The sequence below is a fragment of the Netta rufina genome (genome assembly GCF_964035555.1).
Source record: "Netta rufina genome assembly, chromosome: 18".
NCBI classification, from domain to species: Eukaryota; Metazoa; Chordata; class Aves; order Anseriformes; family Anatidae; genus Netta; species Netta rufina.
In genome coordinates, this window is record NC_140142.1 from 10732041 (window position 1) to 10758281 (window position 26241).

Consider the following 26241-nt stretch of genomic DNA (forward strand, 5'->3'; position numbering starts at 1 on the left):
GCTGAGGGAGGCACTGGGAGCAGGGGCTGCTTCAGGCTCTAGAGGAGTCCTTCCTGCAGGATCTGCAGCTCGCGTGTGTCTGCGAATGGCAAGAGGAGGAACAAGTTGGGGAAGCTGCTGTTGGACATTTGCTGTCCTCTCAGTAGGCCACCCCAGCCCAAACCCTCCCCAGCTCTCCACACCTCCTTTCCTCTCCCCAGCACAGCCCAGCCCAGCCTAGCAGAACAGCCCATGCTGGGATGCCACACAAACAGGAAATGGAGAAGGGGAGGTCAGTAGCAGTGTCCCTGCTGCTGCCATCTGCAGGATGTAAACCCCGCCACTCCACCTTCTCAGACATCCTGCAGCCCCCCAGTCCAGCCCCACTCCCCAGCACAGCACAGCATGACACTGATGGCCCTGGGGCTCCTCAGGCAGCAACACTGCACACACTCAGCGCCCTGCTCTGCTCCCAGGACACCCCATGTCCCACACAGCCTTGCGCCAGCCCAGCACGTCTGGGCTGGCCTGAGCAGCCATTCCTGCAGCCCCTTCCCATGCTGCCCACAGCCCCCCAGCTGGTGGTGCTGCTTTGCAGAGCGAGGGCTGTGGTGCACAGGGCCGTGGGGGCACTCTGCAGGGCCATGCTGGTCAGGCTGGGAAGGCAGAGCCAGCTGGTGGGGGGCACTGCCACTGAGTGCCTCCCACACAAGTGGTTCCTTGGCCATGGGGGCTGCGCACAGATAGCTGCCCTTCTTCAGAGTCAGAGACTTATGGAATAGTCTGAGCTGGACAGGACCCACAAGAAGCATCAAGTCCAACTCATTTCCAATGTTGGGAGCTGTTTTTCACTGTATTCAGTACATGAAATTCAACCAGAGGAATAACAATAAATCCAGGAGATTGTTTTCCCTATGCCTGCCATGTTTCCTGGAGTTGCAGAGCTCTCCTTGCGCTGATTTAGCACCTTGAATGCTTTAGCACCTGGTTGCCTCCACGTTGGACAGACTCATGTTCTGTATGTTCCATGCTCTCCTGCCTCTCCTGAGCAACAAGAAGAATCAGTCCTCACAGTAACACAAGGGCTCTGAAGAAGAATGTGGGAGGTGAAAGAGGGAAGCTTGGGAAAAAAAATAAAATAAAGTAATAAAATAAATAAAAATGAAATAAAACAAAACAAAACAAAACAAAACAAAATAAAATAAAATAAAATAAAATAAAATAAAATAAAATAAAATAAAATAAAATAAAATAAAATAAAATAAAATAAATCCTGGGACTCCCTGGCAGTGCTGCTGTGCCAGGACTCTTTCCCTCCACCTTTGCACACATCCAAGTGGCCCTGCAGCTCCACCACAGGTCTCTGAGGAAGAATCTCAGGCAAGCAAATCACAGCAGGGTTCTTTCTTTTATTTAAATACACAGAGCTTGGCTTCTCATTTATTCCATGTCTCAGAGTCACACAGACAGGTAGATACTGAAATGGAAGGGGATGAACAATGATACCTTTGTGTGCAACACCATCACATATAAATCAAAGATAAGATAATGCAACACAACCACACACAAATTTCCAACTTCTAGGCTTGTAATGAGCTACATTATAAATGATATGCAGAGGAAGAATGGCAGTTTATTGGTTCTGAAAATATCCAGTTACCAATTTGCACACTGCATCCTTGAGCTCCTTGTTCCTCATGCTGTAGATGAGGGGGTTCACTGCTGGAGGCACCACTGAATACAAAACTGCCAGCAAAAGATTCAGGGAGGAGAAGGATACAGAGGGGGGCTTCAGATAGTCAAATAATCCAGTGCTGATGAACAGGGAGACCACGGCCAGGTGAGGGAGGCATGTGGAAAAGGCTTTGTGCCGTCCCTGCTGTGAGGGCATCCTCAGCACGGCCCTGAAGATCTGCACATAGGACAGCACAACATAAAGAAAACATCCAAATGCTAAGCAGGCACTAACCACAAGAAGCCCAACTTCTCTGAGGTAGGCATCAGAGCAAGACAGCTTGAGGATCTGGGGAATTTCACAGAAGAACTGGTCCAGGGCATTACCTTGGCAGAGGGGAAGGGAAAAGGTATTGGCAGTGTGCAGCACAGCATAGAGAAAAGTAATGCCCCAGGCAGCTTCTGCCATGTTGACACAAGTTCTGCTGTCCATTATGGTCCCGTAGTGCAGGGGTTTGCAGATGGCAACATAGCGGTCATAAGCCATGATGGTGAGAAGAGAAAACTCTGCTGAAATGAAAAAGACAAAGAATAAAATCTGAGCAGCACATCCATAGGAGGAAATGGCCCTGGTATCCCACAGGGAATTGTCCATGGCTTTGGGAACAGTGGTGGAGATGCAGCCCAGGTCGAGGAGGGCGAGGTTGAGGAGGAAGAAGTACATGGGGGTGTGGAGGCGGTGGTCACAGGCTACAGCAGTGAGGATGAGGCCATTGCCCAGGAGGGCAGCCAGGTAGATGCCCAGGAAGAGCGCGAAGTGCAGGAGCTGCAGCTCGCGTGTGTCTGCGAATGCCAGGAGAAGGAACTCTGTTGGGGAGGTGCTGTTGGACATTTGCTGCCTCAGGGCATGGTTGCCTGTCCATGGAGTAATAGACAGTGACATGTTAGAGAGACTTTTCTGAGCAAAAACAAACCTTATTTCAAAGAAAATATCCTTAACAAGGCTGTATCCTCACTGCATCTTCATCTGAAGAAGACTTGCTCCTGCCTGGATTTCTGCATCTGTCTGCCTAAAGATGCCACAGAGACCATGAAGATCCTCTGTAATCTCAGCAGTAATCAGTGCTGCTGGTAAAGAACACCAGGGGTGCATCTCAGGCATCCAATGGCCAGAGGTATCTCCCTATTTACAAGTGCTGAGAAGGACATCCACCAATCCCACAAGAAACAATGAAGGTTGTGCTGGTGCTGTCTGTAGGCTAAAGGGTGCGGAGTGAAGTTGTGAGGTTCCTCAAAGACCTACACATCTCTTTTAACTGTAATGCTCTATGAGTTTAGGTCCCTTCTACAATCTTAACAACACCATTATCATCTCCCTGACTGTCATCCAAAGCAGGAAATTAAAAAATGAGACCTCAGAGAGTGCCATCCCTTCAGTTACGGCAGGTGTTGTTCTTCCCTTTCAAGAATCTCCCCCAGAAATGCCCTGGGGGTGCTGGGGAGATATGAGGAGCCTGGCCCATGTAGCAGCCCCCTGCCGGCAGCAGGACCCTGCTCTGCCCTGGCTTTTTGGTCCTTCCAGCCACAGCTTCTCCCCGCAGTGTCGTGGGTAGCTTATCAGGTAGGCTGAGTGCTGAGCCTCTCAGGCAGCAGAGGCCCTGCCCCAGCACACAGCTGCTGAGGCACAGCAGGGACCCTGATCTGCACCACAGCCCTGGGCACCCCTGCCTGCACCCTGCTTGCACAGCCTGAAGCCAGCCCCAAGAGAAGGAACCCTCAAGTCCTGTCCCTCTGACAGCTTTGGTAGGTAATCCCTGCTCTGGAGCTTGACATTCTTCTGTTATCCAAAGAAACTCTGAGAGTTCTCCTGAAAGATCCCATAGGCTGTTGGATCTGCCATCAAATCTGAAGATGGCACCAGGAACAACAGCTGCATTGCCCTGCAGAGAGAGACTTACCCTGTTCAGGGCTCTGAAGATTTCTCCTGCAGTGAGCTCTCAGCATCCCCCCTCCACACTGCCTTTAACATCTCCCTCCCTTCTCTCAGTTGCCCTTGTCCCCTGCAGGCAGTGCCCCCAGCCCTGCTGCGCTGTGCAGAGGAGCTGCTCCTGGGCAGAGCTATCTCTCTGCAGTGCTGCCCGCTTGCCAGGAGCTCCCCTTGGGCCCAGGAGCCCAGCCCAGCTCAGCAGCACAGCTCCAGCCCAACACCTCTCTGTCTCTCCCCTCTCTTATGTCTTTTGAGATGTCCCTGGGCCTCCAGGGGAACCACCTTTGAAACACACTGAAGTAATTACTGATGTTCCTTCCTTCAGCTGCTGAAGGAATCTCATTTCCAGCTCCATCCTTCCTTATTAAGAAAATGGATGATGTCCAAGGATCACCTTTCTATGCCCTGTTTTTAGGCAGGACACTCCTGCAAGGACAGGGATGGATCTTCCTTCTCCCTGCTGATGGAAAGGTTACAACTGAGCCAACCAAGGTACCTCCTTCTTTGTTTGCTGTCCAGAGGCTAGAAGGGGTCTCTGCTCTCTCCCATGCCTCACATTTGGAAACTGCCCTGGCTATGTTACACAGTGACCATTCACTGCCTCTACTGTGGACAGCACTGGGAGCTCTTGACAAGCCCCTGGGCCTCCAGGGGAATCAACTTGGAATCAAACCAATGCAATCACTGTTCTTCCTGCTGTCAGCTAGCGAGAGACACCTATTTCCAGTGCTACCTTTTCTCTTAAATCAAAATACGTGTTTGTTATGGGAATCATCTTTTCTTGTCCTTTTATTAGTTAGGACACCCACAAATTTTATTGCATTTCTTTCAAGCACCTGTTGATATTCCAGAGAACTAATCTTTTTCACTGCAAATGAAATCCCTCTGTCTACACAGACTCCACAACCCAGCAAGCTCATAGAGTCATTTTGGTTAGAAAAGACCTTAAGCTCTAGTTCCAGTTCCCGTGAAATTGGCAGAGTCACCTCCCACTAGACCAGAAGTGCTCAAGGTCCCATCCAGGATCCGAACAGGCTGAGACCCCAACAGGCCAGGAGCCCAGAGCGGCGCCGAGAGATCGAGTTGCTACGGGAGACCAGAGGCATCAGTGGACACCGGCAGCCGACCCTCACCGTGTGGCGAGTCGGCACAGAGCAGAGGGGCGGACATCAGGACCCTGCAGCCTGTCTGACATAACCATGGAGGCAGTGGCAGCTGTGCTGAGCTGTGCTGCTTCACTCTAGCATTCTTTTCATAAGAGGTTTATCTTGCAATGAAAAAAGACTATTCGTCCTCAGATCGGTGTTATAACTATTACTAATGACGAACCACATTACTAATGATTTTCACAAACCGCATTTAAGGTTGCAGCTGGCACTGCCTGCAGCCGTATAGCAGATGTTAACACTCTCTTTCCTAACTAGTAATCATGTGTCTCATCCATTTGTGGTGAATGGTCAGTGGCAAAAAGAAAAGGGGGAGAGTAAGGGGCGACAAAGACAGAAACGGTACCAGGAGAATGCCACTGACACTAACAGCACGGGTAATAGGAGTAGTATAAGTGACACAGGTGATGGTGCGGGGCGCTCTGCCTGCTGCTCGCCTTCGCCTGCCTGTGCACTGCTGCCAACGGTGCTAGAGCAAAATGTGAAGACTGCTCAGATGGCAGTGATGAGAGTGCTTGTGTGAAGAAGACGTGTGCTGAATCTGACTTTGTGTGCAACAGTGGTCGGTGTGTGCCAAACAGATGGCAGTGTGATGGGGATCCAGACTGTGAAAATGGGTCTGATGAGAGTGCTGGGCTGTGTCATATGAGAACAGTGTCATGGAAATGGGATGGTGAAAAAGACTGTGACAGTGGAGAAGATGAAGAGAATTGTGGCAATGTGACTTGTAGTGCAGCAGAGTTCACATGCAGCAGTGGACAATGTATTTCCAAAAGCTTTGTCTGCAATGGTCAAGGTGACTGCTCCAACCACTCGGATGAATCTTTGGAGCAGTGTGGACCCCAGCCTGCACCTCCGGTGAAGAGTTCTGTGAGTGAGGTGCAGTGCAGCTCAGGTGAATGTATCTACAAGAAGTGGTGATGTGACAGAGATCCTTATTGCAAGGATGGAAGTGATGAAATTAACTGCCCTTCTTGGACCTGTGGACCAGACTAGTTCAGATGTGAAGATGGGAACCGTGTCCATAGGAGTAGGCAGTGCAGTGGTGTGAGAGACTGTCTGGATAGCACTGATGAAGCAAACTGTAACAATGTTATTCAGTGCTCTGGACCTGGCAAATTCAAGTGCAGAAGTGGAGAATGCATAGATATCAATAAAGTGTGTAACCAGCAGAGAGACTGCAAGGACTGGGGTGATGAGCCCCTGAAGGAATGCAACATAAATGAATGTGACTGTCCAGCTGGGAAACTGTGGAGATAGTGATGAATGCCAAAACCCTGGTATCTGTAGTCAAATCTGTATCAACCTGAAAGGTGGCTACAAATGTGAATGTAGCCACGGCTATCAGATGAATCCTGCTACGGCAAAGCAAATTACATAAAATACATTGCTTAACTTGTCAGAAGATAAAAAAGAAAGTGTTTCAACAAGCAGCCATGGGAGGGAAGAATCACTGAACCCCCAATGTGAGGGACTGCACCTTGTTTTACTGACTACTGAAACAGCTGTGAGAACCGCAGAAAGGGACCCACGCATCCAGAATAAAAGGACCAGTAACTACTGAAACTTGGAGGGTTGAGTCCGCTCCTGGGAAACTGAAACTCAAGCTAAGGAAGAACTAATATTCTGGCAACAAGGCTCTGCATGAATTAAGGATGCCAAATAAAGGGGACAAGCCTAAAGGGAGAAAAGGGAGAAGGCAAGACCAGGGCAGGACCCTCCACTGCGGTGTGTATGGTCTACCGAGGGAGGCAACCCCTATGGGTATTGACTGCCGAGTGAGAGAGCCTCGACCGGACTTCTCCCACACTAAGATCAGGTTGTCCCGAGAAAATAACATAAAAAAACCTCTTTTTTAAACATAAATAAAATTGTGATTCATTTTCCAGGAGCTGGATCACCCTGACAGGCCGAACGGTAACACAAGCCTGAATTGACCCTGAAAGCAGGCCTAACTCCTTGACTGAAGGCGTTTGCCTATTATAATCCAGCTACGTGGGCAGAAGACAGATCCTGGGACTATAGGACCCCAGTATATATACTTAATAGAATAATTAGGTTATTAGCTGTAATAGAAATAGTTATAAATGATGAGAACTGATCTAAATGAGTTATAAAGATGAGAACTGCTTTGTATCAAAATTGCCTAGCTTTGGATTATTTACTAGCACAAGAAGGAGAAGTCTGTGGAAAAATTAGCTTTAGTAATTGCTGTTTAAAGATTGATAAAAAGGGTGTTTCTTCCTAGTAGCTGATAGAATGCTATGTTCTGGTTTAGGATGAGAAGAATGTTAATAATATGCTGATGTTTTAATTGTTTTTAATTGTTACAGAGCAGTGCTTACACCAAGCCAAGGACCAAGCCAAATTCAGCTTCTCACTGTCCTGCCAGCAGGTCATGTGGTGTAATTACGTTATTATTTGTACCTTGTATGATACCTTGTCTTACATTATTAATACACCGGGTGATAAATTGTACATTGGTAATAACTTCATTAAAAAAGGAAGGGGATATGTCAATTATGATGCTTCAGAATTGGACCCTCCAAGAACGGACTGATGAAATCCAGTTATTAACAACAGAAGTGACACGAATTGATGATGTTAAAAATAAGATAAGGGATTGTGAGGAATGTTTTAACAATTCGTGTCCATAAAGAACAATTCTGTTTGAATCCTGTCTGCCTCTGGGCCCTGCACTGGCAATTTAATTCTTGAACCACAGATGCAGTGTGTCCCAGTCTCCCCCTCATTCTAGTCAATTTATCACTTCTTAAATTTATGAACCTGTTTGCTTTTGTTATTCCGGACTTCTATTTCTAACACTGCTATAGATGTGTCTGTGAATGGCTGGGGAAGAATGTTTTAATTACTCGTGTGTCTGGGAGTTTCAGAACAACTGATAACAACTAGTGACTGTTATGGGATACTATGTGGATCTTTGGTATCTGGTTAGGGGGGGCCGAGAGATAAAGAGGAAGGAGAAAGAAGCTGAAGGACGGCTGGGAGACAAGACTTGAAGAGGATGTTCTATAAACTTGGTATGGTGCCCAGTAAGTACAAAGGGGGAGAGGAAGACTACGAGCCTTCAGCATGAAAGACCCCTAGAGATCCCCAGAAGAGACCCCAGAGGAGACTGCGCATGCTCCAGTAGGAGGGACTGCACCCCGGAAGCTAATTTTAATAATCTATTTTTTTAAAAGTAGTAATGAATATGTATTAGTCTAGGAGCATAAAAATCAGCTGCTTGATGTAACTGGTGTGTGTCCTGGTGGAGCGGAAACTCCCGGTGCACCCAGCGTTGTTTGCTTACCTCTATTCCTTTATATTCTTTCAATAAATCCTATTTTTTTATTTAATCCTAATTTGAATCCTGAGCCATTTATAACACAGTTGACCTCAGCCCATCGGTGCAGCCTATCCAGATCTTCCTGCAGAGCTTTCCTACCCTCAAGCAGATCGACACACGCACCTAACTTGGTGTCATCTGCAAACTTACTGAGGGTGCACTCAGTGCCCTCGTCCAGATCATCGATGAAGATATTAAATACCATCTGAATAAAGCAATCCTAGCCATCATAACTGTCACATCAACTCCTTCTCTGCAGAATTTGCCTAAAATATATGTTTTCCCAAAGTATATATAAAGTTCTTGAATCACTTTTCCACACATGGGTGGGCATTTCCTTTAGGATGCAATGGAGTTGCTAAAGGCTGCATGAGGAAACGTGAGCCTGGAAATGTAGAAGACCTTCTGAAGCATGAGCTGGTTGGCAGGCAGAGTACCCGAGGGACTGTGAAGGGCATGCATCTGGTACTCCTGGGGGGGCTAGAAAGAGGCTTCCTGAGCACAACACCTCCTTGTGACCCTTGTGGATGCTGGCTGTGAGGTCACTTCTGTCCCAGCACCTGTCTGGACAACAGCAGGGAGGCAGAGCCTCTGAGATCACAAAGGCTTTCAGGAAGCTGCCCCCAAAAGGGTGACTCCTTTGGGGAGGCCAGGGGAAATCTGGGTGAATAAAGGTGGGAAATTTGGGGGAGAGAAGGGGGACTTGGCTAACAGAAAGGAAAGATCTGGAAGAGGTGAGAGGGGTTCAGGCAAGGCTGTGCTGCTGCAACACTTACTAGGAAAACATCCAGGTCAAGCCCTGGCAATATTTCTAAGCAGTAACTGTAAGCCCTACCCCTACATCTAAATGCTATCCCTCTCTCTGCAAGGAATCCACTACTCTTACTCAACCCCAAATCTCACCTGGCGTGGGTTAGCCAAGTCCCAAATCCATAAGGCCTTACTGTACACCCTTAGCTCAATTCCCACCCTATTCCTCAGCCTTTCATCCCTAGCACTGAATTCCAGCCTTAACATGATTCCTCAACAGAGCCCTGAAGAAAATGCCAACATAACATAACATAGTCTCTACACTAGACACAGACTAGAAGCCAACGCAGTAAACACAGGCCTCCCTCTAATACTCTGCCCAACCACTAACCCTGGAAGGCAAGATCTAATCCCTAAACCCTAACCTGAACACCTAAGCCCCAAATCCTGCAATCCTGTGGTCTAGTCACCTAACTGAAGCAGTTTGGCCTCATGAAGCTGAGCAGGGCATGAAAGGTCCTGCAGCAATCCCTTGGTCTTGGAGGAGGCAGGTGAGGTGACATGGATGTGGGCAGGTCACAGGACTCAAAGAGGAGATGGGAGAGGATGCTCTGCTGAGGTCAGCTGTGTCTCAGGCTTTCAGGTGGCAGCAGGAGTTCCATGGCTGTGCAGGTCGGTGTTGGGGCACATTCTCAAAGCTTGTTTGACTATTACTTGAACTCCACAGGCTGGAAATACTGCACTGAGCACTTTGGGGAGCTTTCCAGCTCAGAGCAGGGTTAGCACATGCCCTGAGCCAAGCTGGAATATCTTTGAGGAGTCCCCCTGGTCCTGGAATCACCAGCGTGTGTGTCACCCAATGTGTCCTGTCAGGAAATGCATGGGTGTGCAGAGCTGGGCCGTGATAGTGTGGTCCCTGTTGCTCTGGGATGTGTGTGTGTGTTGGGTTTGGTGCAAACACCTGGGCTTGTTTCTAATCTCCCACCTAAGCACAAGTGTGGAATAGCTCACTCCCTGCCAAAACCCTCCTTGTTTTTTCTTTTCCATGGAGGGAAGTGCCAAAAAATAAAATTCTGAGCAATTTTCCCAGGGTTTTCATCTGCTAGCAGCCCCAAAGCAGCAGCAGTGTGTTGCCATTGCTGGCTCATGGGTCTGCTGGTGCTTGTCTGGGCTCTGCTTTTACCTTGCAGGTGGGACATTGTATTGGGCTTACACGGAATTGGTAGGGCACAGTGATAAGTGTTTTCAGATTCTAAAGGGGGTTAGGCAAAATTCTCTGAAATTGTCTTTCTCACAGGGGAGATGCTGTCTGTTTCTCTACCTGGAAGGCTCTTCAAGACTTGAAGGAGCATGTACAGCCTCTAGGGTGGGTTTCAACCTCCCTAAATTTACTTATGTTTAATTATAAACACCTAATCCCCACTCACTCCCAGGGAGCCACTCAGCCTGTCTATTTTCCAGGACAATCCTGCTATATTATTAAGCTGGAACAGAGCTTCCCTTTGCAGCTCTCTGTGGAGCCTCCATGTGCCTGACGTTACTGGCATGGTGGCTCAGCTTGAGCTGGAGGACTGAAGCATGCTTTCTTCCCTTGTTCAAATTGAAGTGCTTGTGAGGAATGCTTTACATGTGGTTGATGCTTGAGTACAGCCTTGGGCTCCTGTCTCCTGGTAGGACGGTCACATGGAAGTGGGCAGGATCTTTAATTCTCTCACAGATGGATTTTGTTGTAGGCCTTGCAATGGGACATGGTTGGAATAGAGGTGTCTCTTTGCTTTTACTTAGCCAGCTTAGATAGATGAAAGAAAGGAACATTTTCACAGCCTACTTTGGGTATGAGAGCCTAGGAAACATTTAGATGAAGTAGGATGTACTTCAAGTAATGTAAGCAGGCCTAGAAAGTGACCTATTGACAGGACGAGCTATGTGCAGCTTATGAGCGTTGTAGCTGTTTACATGCCAGCTTCAATCAGGCTCATGAGGCTTCATCTATTTTAACATTTCTTGTGCACACCAGAGCCTCATCTGAACTGGGAACTGAAATACCATCCTCCCTCCTCCTCCTCTTTTCTAAACATTAGCCCAATATTTCTTAATGAGGATATATATTTTTTTCCTTTTCCTCTTCCTCCTGTTCTCATGTATATTTATGAAACAAACAAACAAAACAAACCTATCCCTTACCAAATCATTTAACAAAACAAAATATATTTTTATCCTTCAGTTCTGATCTACTCAAGCTGGTACTATTATTATGATGATTGACTGTGCCTTGACATAAGTTGATCTGCTTTCCTTTTTGGAAAGAAAATGCTAATGACTGGAGCATTTATTATTATTATTATTATTATTATTATTATTATTATTATTATTATTATTATTTTGTTATACTCTTGCAAGAACAGCTTATTTAAAGAAGCATAACAGCTCTTTCTCTGAGCATTTAATGAGAGGCAGCCAGTTGAATCACTTCCATCAGCCTGAAGCTCTGATTCCTGAACTTTGCATAGAAGTCCTTCATTGCATTTTTGCTTGAATTTGAGGGCAGTGTAACCACAGATGAAGACACGGAATGAAGAACAGTAATGCAAGCATACAAAGGGGAGATACAATGAAATGGCTTCTGGAGACTGACTGGTCAAAGACTCATACAAATGTTCTGCACTAGAAAACAGTTTTGACAGAGAAATTAAACTTGAAAACACCTTCACTCTGTCTTCATTAGAGCCCAGTTACAATTTTTTTTTTTTTTTTTTTTTTTTTTTTTTGAGATGAAACCTCAATAGGATCTTCATTAAGCTGTCTGGTTGTTTTTGCCTTCCTCTGCTGCAGTTGGCACTGACTTCCACTGGAGGCAGGATATGAGACCGGATGAATCAACAGTTTGACTGTGGTACTGTGGTGGTGCTTCTAAGGTAGTCGCCTCCATGATTATCCCCTTATGGCTCAAGAGATGTTCATTCCCACATCAATAAAAGGTAATATGGCTGAGAAGCCTGTTTATTCTAATGAGTCTGTTTATTATTGAAGTGTTTTAGAGCTCCCTTCTGAGCTCTACTTTTGAAGGCTTAATTCTATAACTAGATATAACTATGTATGGGCAGATTCAACTTCCAGGATTTGGATGCACTATACGGGGTCACGTCCTTGATAAAGGTGGAAATACTTCTATGAACTAAAACAGGAGAAGGCTATCGCAGTTTATCACTTCAATATAGGCCTTATGTGTTACATAGCCTTGTGCCAGCTCTTTGCCTCTGGCTAAATTGCACTTCAAGCCCTGAGGCAAATATGCAAATTGAAAGCTACCTTGAGAGTCAGGGTTGGAGAATGTTCTACTTGACTGGGGATAAAATAAAACTTAAATAACATCTTTGGATTTGGTTAAAAATGAGCTGGTTAAGCAGCACTGGCTGCTTTATCATAAGAAATGGCAGTATTTGCTGTAAGGGATGCCTAAAAAAGACATGAAACTACTTGATCTTATTGGAACCATTTCATAATATGTTCATTTTAAACATGGGCAGCAAATTCTATCGGTATGGCCAGAGCACTTTATCAAGAGAACTTTGTGATGCTTAGATGATGATTTCTACCATTTATTATTACAGCTGTGGCAAAGATAGTGGTAAACTTTTACAGTTTATTTCTCCCAGTAGAATAGACACATATGGTCACAATTACATGTATGGTTATCACCATACTGTAAGAACCTTGTTTTAGTATCTTAAAATATCAGTAATTTAGTCTGAAACATACTAGGTGGGTATACCTATATATACCTATAGCTGAAGTGTTTGGAAAGTTTCAATGCATCTTTTGACAAGAACGGAGGTAGAAAAACTGTTCTAAGGTTGGAACTGTTCTCCAACAAAATTAGTGTTTGGATCAAGCACTTGGAATTCGTCAGCAAGTTTATCTAGTGTTAAGGATGGGGCTTTCAACACTTCCATTAGTTAGTTCACATTTGATCAAATCACAGTTGCTGAAGATATTTCTGGAATGGACTGTTTGGATCAGATGACTCAATGCTTTTTTTTTTTCTTTTTTTTTTCTTTTTTTTTTTCTCATCGTAAATATTAATATAGAAATTAAAATTATGGCAAAAAAAAAAAAAAAAAGTTTTTAATGCCATGGAATCTTGTGCAATCTTTATGACTTCTCTACGGCTTTCTTCCTGCCTTCTCTGTTTTTGTTTTTATAGTTGCCTGAATATTTACCTGGGTGAGTTATGTTGCCCTACTAGCATTAGCAAGATTTGATTGTGTGCTTAAAAGTTGATTCCGATTTTCTATCTGTCCCATTTTTCAGTGATCAATACCCACTTGTTTTGAAATACTGTTGTTAATGTTTATGAAAAGACTTATTTGTTGACAAATGGTACTCCTCTGTGTCTAAGGACTTCCAGAATGCTTCAGCCTATGTGTCTTGAATAATGTTTTTATTTTAGACTATTAGAAAGCTCTATAGTACATTATCATTCATTAATGGAAATAGCATTCAGGTGCATTATAATAAATAAATATTTTGTTTATTGTATTTATTTGAGTCATATATCAAAATTCTGGAACCTATAATGTTACAATGCACACATGCTACTTGATCTCCACCTACTATATTTTACCACCAGCAGTTATTGCCATGAATACTGCATCAATTATGCAAAAGAGTTGCATGAACTCTATCATACAAGAAAATTATATATTATGTTTTCTATTTTAGAAGTGTATCTGATTTTAAGCAGCACTTAGGCACTCACTCTAAGAATATTTTAGTACGAAGAGTGTGTGCTGTAAAGCTTTAATAGGATGTAAAATGCTTCATTAAGCATTATCTAACATGTCTAAAGCAAAATGCAGACTAAAGATGTGGTACTTTGGATGTTATTATAATTTCCCCTAGCATCATATGTAGAATTACAATCCCAAGTGATTAATTTCCACACTTAAATGTCAGCAGAAAATGAAGTTCTAAGTTTGATTTCAGAATATAAATATACTGCGGTAGTGGAGAATAATTAAGGGCTTGATGTTCTCGTGTACTTTCTTGCAGATGGTTGGAGTCCTGTTAACTGAACCATAGGCTCCACATGGGAGAATAGGTCTGCCCAGGCAGACTGTAGTGCTCATGTCTCAGGCTTTCAAATGCACTGGTGTTCAGACCTTTAGGACTGCCTTTGTCACTAGTTCATAATTCTTTGGGGATAAGGAACAGAGTTTAAAAAAAAGACTGGATTTGGAGACGTGGCATTTTTCAGGCTCAAGAGTGGCGAACTATCCCTGATTAAACTGGTGTTTTCCAGGACTATTTTCCAACCTTTTTGCCATTTGACTTTCTCATTGTTGGAGCAAAATTTGTGAATGGCAATACTGTCTAATAAGCAATAAAATGAGAAGAGATAATGTGTTATTCAGACTCTCAAAAACAAATCTGAAAGGTTGTTTTTTTTTTTCTTTTTTTTTTTCTTTTCCTTGATGTTTTGTCTCAGTGCTAAGATGCTTGAAACAGGGTCTAATCACATTCCCTGCATGGGTATGATCTTCAGTGTTTCTGTTCAGATTTTTTAAAATCATTGCAAACATATACTGACAGTATCCATTTAGAACGTTTCTCAGATCTTTCCTGTACTGATAATTATTTGGCAGGGACCAGGACTTGCTACTACAAGACTGTTGTATACTAGGGTGAGACTGCTATCAACGGAAGGAGAAATTTGTTGGATTATCGGAAATCCAGAGGAAAACAGCTGTGAGGCCTACCATTGAACACTGCTCTATGAATGCCAAACAACATCTAAAATGTTAAAAATAGGCTTCAATCCTTAGAGCAACAGGCTTTCAAACCTCAACATTTGTTCGAATTGTCTTGGTGTGAGAAAGCTACTGATACTCTCATTTCTTGAGTAGTTCCAGGAATTTAAAGTCTGAGCCTCTTGCTGTGTCATGGGTTTACGTGGCAAGGTTTTGGTGTTAGGGGGCCACAGGCGTGGCTTCTGTGAGAAGGATCTAGAAGCTGCCCCATGTTTGGCAAGGGCCCCACTGCTGGCCAGAGCTGAGCCAGTAAGTGATGTTGTTTTGCGCCTCTGTGAGAGCAGATTTAAGAAAAAAAAAGACACAACACTGCGCCACACAGCAGCTGGGAGAGTGAGGAGAGAGGAAGAGCCTTGCAGGTGCCAAGGTCAGTGAAGAAGGAGGGGGAGAGGTGCTCCAGGCATGGAGCAGAAGTCCCCTGCGGCCTGTGGTGAGGCCCATGGTGAAGCAGGCTGTCCCCCTGCAGCCCATGGAGTACCACGGTGGAGCAGGGTTCCACGCTGCAGCCCGTGGAGGAGCCCACGCAGGAGCAGGTGACCTGGTAGGAGCTGCTGCCCGTGGGGGACCTGTGCTGGAGCAGTCTGCTCCTGAGGGACGGACCCCATGGTATGAAGCCATGTGGGAGCAGTTCTGGAAGAGCTGCTGCCTGTGGGAAGCCCACGCCAGGTCAGTTCAGCAAGGCCTGCATCCTGTGGGAGGGACCCCACAGCACAGGGGACAAGAGGGATTGAGAAGGAGCGGTGGAGAAGCGCTATAGACTGACCATAACCCCAGTTACAATATACAAAATACAAAATACAAATTTGCCAGTCACAATAATTACTGCGCATTCTCCCTGTCCTTATCTCAACCTTTGAGCCCTTTTGATTATATTTTCTCTGTGTTCCTCTTTGAGGAGGGGGAGTGAGAGAGCAGTTGTGGTGGAGCTCGGCTACCACCCGAGTACAACCACCACACTGTGTAAGGAGAAAAGCAAGGCAGAGTACACATACCCACACTTAGGTGACATAGCAATCCAGGTGGCCACAGTGTGACCCGTGTTGTTTATGCATGTATCTACTCCTTGCTATTTTTCCCCTAAAATACTGTTCCTTTCAGGGAAAGGATTACATACTGCTTTTTCTCTTTAATCGTCAATTTGGTGATGAGCTTGAGACCTTGAGAAGCTACTTAGAGAACCAAAATTTTATATCAAACTTTGACTTAAAAGTTGGACATGCAAAATCTACAGATCAAAAGGCAGATGCAGCGATAAAACTGTATGGAAACTGACTTTTAGATCAATAAAACTCACAGATACTTTGTTGTTGTTATTATTAAAAGTCCGTGCAATGGCCAGTTGTACAAATTGTCAACTGTCAATTGTAGAAAACTGGAGAGCAGCTAAAACTGAGCCATACAAGGAAGTAAACTTCTGAATAATAAATGCAATTACTTTTTATAAAATGAACTTTTAAATTTTATTTTATTTATTTATTTATTTATTTTTTGAGAAATAGCTTCCTGAGTCCAATCTCTGTTAGCCAAAATATGATCTTGAATCTAGGTTCCTCACATTGGTGTGAGTGTCTGCCTGTAAAGTGCTGTGGAGTTTGGCTATTAGGCTTTGTGCATGGCAGCAAGGTCATTTGTGAACCTCATTCACTGCAAACAGGGAAATGTCAGAGAAACTACTTAAACATGTATCATTTCTCTCTTCACACCTACTCTCTACTTTTCATCTGCAGTCCCTTCTCATCTACTCACATTTTTCTTCCAGCACCAGTAGCAAGACGGATGGGCTCAGAGGTCATGTGGAATTTATGCTGTTTCAAACGTGTGTTACTGGCCACAAGATGTTTCTTTTCCTATTGTTCAGTGAATGGGACTACATAAAACACTACACTTCCCTGATAAAATTGCAGGTTTTTTTTGCTTTTTTTTTTTTTTTTTTCTGGCTTCATCCCTGATGAATTACTTGTATTTTGAAAATATATTCTTAAATATACCTCGGATATTTCCCTGCGTTTCCTTTGGTGAAGCTTGATTCTTTTGGGCTACCTTTAATTTATTTAATGTTCAGTGAGGGTCTGATTTTATTTAACATGCAAGTGCAACTTGCCCCTCCCCCAGTTTTAATGGCATTGCAACCACATGTACTGCACTATATAATTATTATAATACTCCTCCCAGCTTTCATTGTATTCATCGTGTCTAGTTTATTTCTAGTCACTATATCCACAATACCCTTCTCCTGTGGCCTGAGTGGCTTTTGAGCATATTCTGTAAGGAAGCAATCCTGTATTACTCTTATAATCATGCTTGCTTGATAGTTTTTCCCACTAACATTTTCCTAGGAAATGTCTAGGTAATTGAACTCCTCCACTGGATCATTACGCTGGATTCGATACAGACTTCCTTCATCTGTAAAAACGTTTCCTGATATGCTTTCTCATCCTCTCCTGAAAGTCTCTGGCAAGGTCCAAGGACTAACTTTTTCCATATCTCATTCTTCCGTTTGCTTCCAATAGTCCCTGTTGTGTCAGCCAAAATCCTAGTGTCATTTATTTCTGTTTATTCAGTATTCTCCCTGTACGCAAATTACTCCCTCCCTCATTACTTTTGTTTTACCTCACCCATCCGCAAACTTTATACCTTGGTAATTTTATCTCCCAGTTGATAGCTTGATTTAACCGTCTCTGTCATTCCAATGTAATCATAATTTTCCCTCAACACATGTTTCTAATACAGCAATCTTGTTACATACATGTATGTTTCTAGCATTTGTAAAACACATTCATCCTGTTCTTTGTCCTTTATGGTCACTTTTTTTTTTTTTTTTTTTGAATGTGTAGAAAGAAAGGGTTTCCACATTGACTTAATTTACAAATTCAGTGCCCCTTTCTCTAAGCGTTAAAGTCGTTATCTTTTTTGTCTATGTGAACTCTGGCTTCTGAGCAATACAAGAAAATTAAGACTCTTTAAATTACTTTTCTCATCTCAGTCTGAAAGTGTTTCTGCAAAGTCAATCTCTTTTGATTTTGAAGGGTCGTTAACCCTTCTCTTTATGTAAGAGACCTCAAACTTCTCTTCACATAGGATTTTGAACCAGCATACCAGTAGTTAGCCTATCAGATCAATCCTTTGCCTCCTTTATTCAGATTGCCCTTTGAAAGTTACTTAAATGGTAGACCCACATGATTAGTTCTTTCTTTGTCAAGCAGACACTCATGCTGTCAGTCCTCTCTGGGTGCCAATACCTTCAGTGTGGACTAAGATTCCTGGAAGCTTTCTGACACCCTTTCAGTATTTTGAACTTTTGTCTGGTTGAGAATTGGAATATTGATTTACTTGTCTGGCTTGCTTATACCATGTGTCGTCCCGCCCTCCCCCCCACTTTTTTTTTTCTTCATTGTTCTCCTTTTCTGACAGAGATAGGGTGATACAGAAGAGTTTGGATGCTTATTAATCAAAAATAAATCGAATTTTGGAAATGGAAAACAATCACTTATCTACGTGTAAATGGCAGAGAGCTGCTCTCTAGCTATCTTGCAGCTGCCCATGGGAGGTACAAATCTGGGCTCAGAGGGCTGAAATAACTCCACCCTGTTCTGTTTTGAACCAGTCTAATCTTCACTCCAGCTGCTTCTGCCTAAACACAGGGCAGCACCTTAACTATCCAAATGGCTGATTAAATTACTACTTTTCCTAATCTGTGAAAAGAACATTTCAAAAATATGTGTTTCTTAGTTGAATAAAGACTGAAGAAAAGGTGATTCTTCCATAACTCAGATTTATAGCTTCGCTCTTCCTTTCCTCCTTTCTCACTTTCACTATGTCCTATTGTCAGCTGTTCCTCTCCAGTTGCCTTATTTTACAGCTATTGCTTCCACTGCTTTTGATATATTTACCTATAACCCATGTCTACATCTGCACACCAACCTTCTCTTGTCTAGCTAACCGGAGACATATTTCACTGCAGTTCTGTGAGCTGCGTGAGCTCTTATGATTCTGCCAGCTGATGAAGATTGTCCTGCTGTAGAGGGAATGAAAAACTGGGACGTCTTTTCATTCTTCCTGTCAGTAAAACACCTGCTTCTAAGCCTTCCATTAAGAAAAATAATAATAATATAAAAAATCCACCATATTATATTACAGTAAAACTACACAGTGCAGGGAGATTGATTTAGGCAATATGTGTTTATCCAGTTTGGAATATACTTCGAAGTCTGAGGGTGAGGGCCTCATACTTCAAAGAGCTCTAAGGATTTATGGAAAAGTCTGAGAGTGCCATGTGAACCCATCAGCGTGGACACAGATCTTGGAATCTAGATGTTCGTGTTTGACACATGACTGAACACATGAACCATAAATAACACTGATCCCTGTTTGTAGGATATGAGCCTTTGATGCGTGGAAGTGGTTCTATTTTGCTGTATCATGGGATAGCGAGCATGGGAAGCAGTGCATCACTAGTTAGTTCAGAAGTGACTGATAGGTAGGGTGGACCTTGCTAGCTCTTGTGTAATCTGTTTGCTACTTGGAGAACTCCTTTCTTTCTGCAGTGAGATATATCTTGCTCAGAACTAAATGGAATCTAATTATTTGTGGGCTGAAATAAGAACAAATGGAGATATAGAAAGAACTATGTCTAGATCAGCAGAGCAATGAAGAAACAGTCCAAGAGAGGAAAAAGTGTATCACATCATAAGCGAGGAAAAAGGTAATTCAGAATGCAAGTGAATGCATGTAGGAGAAGAAACTAAACAAAATTACACAAAACGATTGTAGAAATAGATTAAGAATATAGACATAAAAGATAAGTAATAGAGAGTGAAAACATGATTACACCAAGAAAACTGTGTTTAAAAACATGCATTTACCTAACTTAGTACTTTAACTTGCAAAATACCATGGCATCAGTGCCAAAGATTACTTGACTACTGTTAGCTTGTGCAGCACTGAAAGCATAGTCATGTCAATTGCTTCTTTGCAGGATTTTTCGTATTTCTAAGAGTTGATATGGAAATGATCCGTTCTGTATCAGTACAATTTCTGAACACTTGAAAAGAGATACTGTGGCTTCCCCTTCAGAAAAGAATCTCGAGAGCCGAGTACAGGGGGACAATCACTTCCCTAGCCCTGCTGGCCACACTGCTTCTGATACCAGCCAGGATGCTGTTGGCCTTCTTGGCCACCTGAGCACACTGATGGCTCATATTCAGCCGACTATCAACCAATACTCACAGGTCCTTGTCTGCCAGGCAGCTTTCAAACCACTCATCTCCCAGCCTGTAGCTCTGCTTGGGGTTGTTGTGCCCCAGGTGCAGGACCCGGCACTTGGCCTTGTTGAACTTCATGCAGTTGGCCTCAGCCCATCGGTGCAGCCTATCCAGATCCTCCTGCAGAGCCTCCCTACCCTCGAGCAGATCGACACACACCCCTAACCTGGTGTCATCTGCAAACTTACTGAGGGTGCACTCGATCCCCTCATTCAGATCATCGATAAAGATATTAAAGAGGACTGGCCCTATTCCTGAGCCCTGGGGGACTCCACTAGTGACTGGCCTCCAACTGGCTTTAGCTCCAGTTAAATGTAACTGGATTACAACAGCAGGCATGCTTCTAGCCACACATGCCTTTTTCCAGAGAGCAAGCTGAAGAACATGGCAACCCCCAGGCTGCTGCACCCTGAGGGGCAAGGGCAGAGCAAAGCCCAGGCTGGCACAACACAAAGCGTTGGGGACGGCCATGGCTGCGGAATGCTGGCCCCAAGGGCGGTTGGGCGGTTGGGCAGGCCTGTACCGGCTGCCCGTGCTGACGGGGAGGCTGCTCGGCTGCCTGCTCCTCCCGCTCAAGTGTCCGCTCCATAGACAACCTCAACCAGAGGGAGTCAGCTTCTTTTTCCTCTCTCTTCAAGCAGGACGGTGACACGATCGGGTCAGGACGTGGTGAGACACTCGAGTCCGTTGGGCACAGAGGCAGGGTCAGCCCCTGGTCACACGGGGATGCTGCTGCATTTTTTCTTTCACTTATTAAAGCCAGACACACACAGTGATGCGAGGCAGACGACGGCACAATCGTGGCGACTCTCCCCTTGAGAAGTCATCTGGAAGGAACATTCAGCGCTATCCAGGACAAGTAAGATGACCCCAACCCACATCCACCAGCCTCGAACAGCAAGCAGGAAGGTGACATGATTGGGTGAGGATGGGAGTGACCGCTCCATGAGGATGATGGGACAGGGACGGCCTCAGTGGGTCACTTGAGACCCTCGGGCAGAGAGGCAGGGGTGGCCGGGGTCACAGAGGGATGCTGCTCTGTTTGGTGCTTCTTCTCTTTCAGCCAGAATCCAACAGCGATTGGACCAGACCAAGGCACAATCCTGTCCGCTCTCCCGTTGAGCAGTCAGCTGGAATAAGAGCTGCCAACGCTCTCCAGGACAGGTAAGATTGCCCCAACCCACACCCGCCGGGTTCTAACAGCAAGCAGGACGGTGACACGATCAGGCTAGGACGGGAGTGACCACTCCATCAGGACAACGAGACACAGATGGCCTTGGTGACTCGCTGGAGACCCTCGGGCAGAGAGACAGGGGCTGACCATGCTCACAGGGGGATGCTGCTCCTTTTGGTGCTTCTCTTTTGCAGCCAGAATCACACTGCGATGGCACCAAACCACAGCACACTCCTGGCCACTCTCCCCTTGAGAAATCAGCTGGAATAAGAGCTGTCAACCCTCTTCAGGACAGGTAAGATCGCCCCAACCTACACCCCCGATGGTCCACAGCATGCTGACAGAATGGGGGCAGGACGGCAGTGAATGCTGCATCAGGAAGACGGGACACAGACATGCTTGATGAGACGCTAGATGCTCTTGAGCTGAGAGGCAGGGGCTGCCCATGGTCACAGGGAGGTGCTGCTTTGTTTTGTGTTTCTTCTCTTTCATCCAGACACACACAGTGACAAGAGCAGACCACGGCAAACTTCTGGCCTCTCTGCACTTCATGACTCATCTGGGAGGAAGAGCTGCCAATGCTCTCCAGGACAGGTAAGATTTCCCCAACCCACACCCACCAGGCTCTAACAGCAAGCAGGACAGTGAAACGATCGGGGTAGGATGGGCAGTGACCCCTGGATCAGGATGATGGAACACGGACAGCCTCGGTGAGTCGCGGTAGAGCCTCGGGCAGACAGACAGGGGCTGCCCGTAGTCATGGAGGGATGTTGCTCCTCTTTTTCCTTCTCTTTTAAAGCCAGACACACACAGATCTCCCCAACCCGCATCCACCACTGCTCACAGAAAGCAGGAATGTGACACCATCTGGCTAGGATGGCAGTGACCGCTCCATGGAAACGACGGAACACGGAAAGCCTCGGTGAGTTACTAGAGACCCTTGAGCACAGAGGCAGGAGCTGCTCGTGTTCACAGAGGGATGCTGCTCTGTCTCGTGGTGCTTCTCTTTCAGCCAGAAATGCACAGCATGGAAGCAGACAACGGTATAATCCTGGATACTCTCCCCTTGAGAAGTCAGGAGTAAGGAAGAGCTCCCAATGGTCTCCAGGACAGGTAAGATCGCCCCAGCCCACACCCGCCAGGCTCTAACTGCAAGCAGGATGGTAACAGGATCAGGTCAGGATGGCAGTGACCACTGCATGAGAATGACGGGACACGGATAGGCTCGGTGAGAAGACCCTTGGGCACTCAGGGAAGCGCTGCCCATGGTTACAGGGGGATGCTGCTCCATTTGGTGCTTTTCGTCTTTCAGACAGAAACATCCCTAGCGATGAGACCGGACCATGGCACACTGCTGGCCTCTCTCGCTTTGGGAACTCAGCCAGAAAAGATGCCAATGCTCTACAGGACAGATAAGACAGCCCCAAGCCATTCCCCACCATGGTGTCACGCTTGAAACAGGAGGGCGCTCCATGTGGACGATGGGACAGGGACGGCCTTGGTGAGTCACTAGAGACACTCAGGCACAGAGGCAGGGGATGCTCGTGTTCAGAGAGGAATGCTGCTCTGTCTTGTGGTGATTCTCTTTTAGCAAGAAATGCATAGCAATTTCTTGCTAAAAGGAAAGGGAAGGGATGACAGGGAAGATCGCCCCAACCCACATCCACCAGGTTCTAAGAGCAAGCAGGATGGTGACATGATCGGGGTAGGACGGGAGTGACCACTGGATCAGGATGATGGAGCAATGACAGCCTCGGTGAGTCGTGGTAGAGCCTCGGGCAGAGAGGCAGGGTCTGCCCATGGTCATGAAGGGATGCTGCTCCTCTTTTTCCTTCTCTTATTAAAGCCAGACACACACAGAATTGACTCCAGAATACATCACAGTCCTGGCCTCTCTTCTCTTGAGAAGTCAGCCGGAAGGAAGAGTTCCCAATGCAGTCCAGCACAGGCAAGATCGCCCCAACCCACACCCTTGATGGTCCACAGCAAGCAGGAAGCTGACAGTGAATGCTTGAGCAGAGAGGCAGGGACTGCCCGTGGTCACAGGGAGGTGCTGCTCCATTTGGTGCCTCTTCTCTTTCAGCCAGACACACACAGTGACGAGAGAAGGCCACAGCAAACTTCTGGCCTCTCTGCCCTCGACCGCTCATCTGGGAGGAAGAGCTGCCAATGCTCTCCAGGACAGGTAAGATTGCCACAACCCATACCCGCCGGGTTCTAACAGCAAGCAGGACGGTGACACGATCAGGCTAGGACGGGAGTGACCACTCCATCAGGACAATGAGACACAGACGGCCTTGGTGCCTCGCTGGAGACCCTCAGGCAGAGAGGCACGGGCTGCCCGTGCTCACAGAGGGATGCTGCTCCTTTTGGTGCTTCTCTTTTGCAGCCAGAATCACACAGCGATGGCACAAAAACACAGCACACTCCTGGCCACTCTCCCCTTGAGAAGTCAGCTGGAAGGAACTTCCAGCACTCTCCAGGACAGGTAAGACCTCATCAACCTACGCCCAGAAGCCTTTAAATGAAAGCAGTATGGTGACACGCTCAGGCAAGGAGTGCAGTGACCGCTCCATGAGGATAAACAGACACTGACAGCCTTGGTGAGTCGCTAGATAATCTTGAGCAGAGGCGCAGGGACTGCCATGGTTGCAGGGGGTTGTTGTTCTGTTTGGTGCTTTCCCGCTTTCAGCCAGAAACAGCACAATCCAGAAACAGACACACACAGCGACAAGACCAGACCACGGCAAACTCCTAGCCTCTCTGGCCTCGACCGCTCAGCTGGAAGGAAAATCTGCCAACGCTCTACAGGACAGGTAAGATTTCCCAAACCCACACCCACCAGGCTGTAACAGGAAGGAGGAGGGTGACATGATCGGGCCAGGAGGGCAGTGACCGCTCCATGAGGATGATGGGACAGGGACAGCCTCGGTGAGACGCTGGAGACCCTCGGGCACAGAAGTAGGGGATGCTCGTGTTCAGAGAGGGATGCTGCTCTGTCTCGTGGTGCTTCTGATTTAGCCAGAAATGCACAGCGATGGAACCAGACCACGGCACAATCCTGGCTGCCATCCCCTTGAGAAGTCAGCTGTAAGGAAGAGCTGCCAGCACTCTCCAGGACAGGTAAGATTGCCCCAACCCACACCCACCAGGCTCTAACAGCAAGGAGGACGGTGACATGATCGGGGTAGGATGGGAGTGGTCGCTGCATCAGGACGATGGAACAATGACAGCCTCGGTGAGTCACTGGAGACCCTCGGGCACAGAAGTAGGGGCAGCCTGTGCTCTCAGGGGGATGCTGCTCCATTTGGTGCTTCTCTTTTGCAGCCAGATTCACACAGCGATGGGACCAAACCACAGCACAATCCAGGCCTCTCTCCCCTTGAGAAGTCAGCTGGAAGGAAGAACTTGCCATGCTCTTCAGGAGAGGTAAGATCACCCCAAACCACACTCACCAAGGTCCACAGCAAACAGGAAGGTGATTCGATTGGTCCAGGATGGCAGTGAGCACTCCAACAGGATGATGGGAGGTGGTCAGACTTGGTAAGATGCTCGAGAACCTCGGGCACTGAGGCAGGGTCATCCTGTGGTCACACGGGGGTGCTGCTCCGTTTGTTCTCTCTTTTATTAAAGTCAGACACATACAGCGATGGGACGAGAACACGGCACAGTCCTGGCCTCTCTCCCCTTGAGAAGTTATCTGGAAGGAACTTCCAGTGCTCTCCAGGACAGGTAAGATCGCCCCAACCTATGCCCAGCAGGCTGTAAGAGCAAGGAGGACGGTGACACACTCGGGCCAGGATGGCAGTGAGCGCTCCATGAGGACGAGAGGACACGGACAGCCTCGGTGAGTCGCTGGAGACCCTTGGGCACTCAGGCAAGCGCTGCCCATGGTCACAGGGGGTTGCTGCTCTGTTTGGTGTTTTCCTCTTTCAGCTAGAAACAGCACAATCCTGTCCTCTCTGCCCTCGAGCAATCACCTGGACGAAAGAGCTGCCAATGCTCGCCAGGACAGGTAAGATAGCCCTAATGCACACCCACCAGGTACTAACTGCAAGCAGGACAGTGAAATGATCGGGTTAGGATGGGAGTGACCGCTGCATGAGCATGATGGGACACGGACAGCCTCGGTGAGTCACCGGAGACCCTTGGGCACTCAGGCAAGTGCTGCCCATGGTTACAGGGGGATGCTGCTCTGTTTGGTGCTTTTCCTCTTTCAGACAGAAACATCCCTAGCCATGAGACCGGACCATGGCACACTGCTGGCCTCTCTCGCTTTGAGAACTCAGCCAGAAAACATGCCAACGCTCTCCAGGACAGATAAGACAGCCCCAAGCCATTCCCCACCACGGCGTCACCACGCTAAGTGGAAATATGACACATTTAAGCTACAAGGAACATCTCCTGGACATCAGGAAGATGGGAGATGGACAGCCTTGGTGTGAGGCTGGGAGAGCCTCGTGCAAGGAGGAAGGAATGGCTTCCAGTGCTGAGAGGGGGTGGCTGCTCGGTTTGTTGCCTCCTCTATTACAGCTGGAGACACTGACAGTGCTGGAATGAAGCCATGGCACACTCCTGGACTCTCTCGCATTGAGAAGTCAGCTGGAAAAGGTGTCCACAATCTCCAGGACAGGTAATTTCGCCCCAACCCACACCCAACAACGGCCTCATAGCAAGCAGGACAGTGACACGCTTGGGCCAGGATGGGAGTGACCGCTCCATCAGGATGGCGGGAGACGGATTGACGTGGTGAGACGCTCGGGTCCGTTAGGCACAGAGGCAGGGTCAGCCCCTGCTCACACGGGGATGCTGCTCCGTTTGTTCTTTCTCTTATTAAAGCCAGACACACACAGCGATGGGAAGCTGACGACGGCACAATCCTGACAACTATCCTTTTGAGAAGACATCTGGAAGGAACATCCAGCACTCTCCAGGACGAGTATCATCGCCCGAAACCTCATCCACCACTGTCCACAGAAATCAGGAAGGTGACACGATCAGACTAGGATGGCAGTGACCACTCCATGGAGACGACGGAACACGGAAAGCCTCGGTGAGTAGCTAGAGACCCTCGGGTACAGAGGCAAGGGT

General features: G+C 46.7%; 2 protein-coding genes across 2 annotated transcripts in view; both read right to left on the reverse strand.

Annotated features, from left to right (window-relative positions):
• Positions 1 to 26241, reverse strand: part of LOC311216457 (antigen WC1.1-like) — a gene marked incomplete at both ends in the record, with an annotated part of 568360 nt that overhangs the window by 521167 nt on the left and 20952 nt on the right. The gene's annotated exons all lie outside the window — the stretch shown is intronic.
• On the reverse strand, positions 1613 to 2545 carry LOC311216648 (olfactory receptor 14A16-like; the record flags this gene model as incomplete). Its single annotated transcript, XM_084298176.1, has 1 exon — positions 1613 to 2545. The coding sequence occupies one exon, from the start codon at positions 2543 to 2545 to the stop codon at positions 1613 to 1615; it is 933 nt and encodes a 310-aa protein (XP_084154302.1).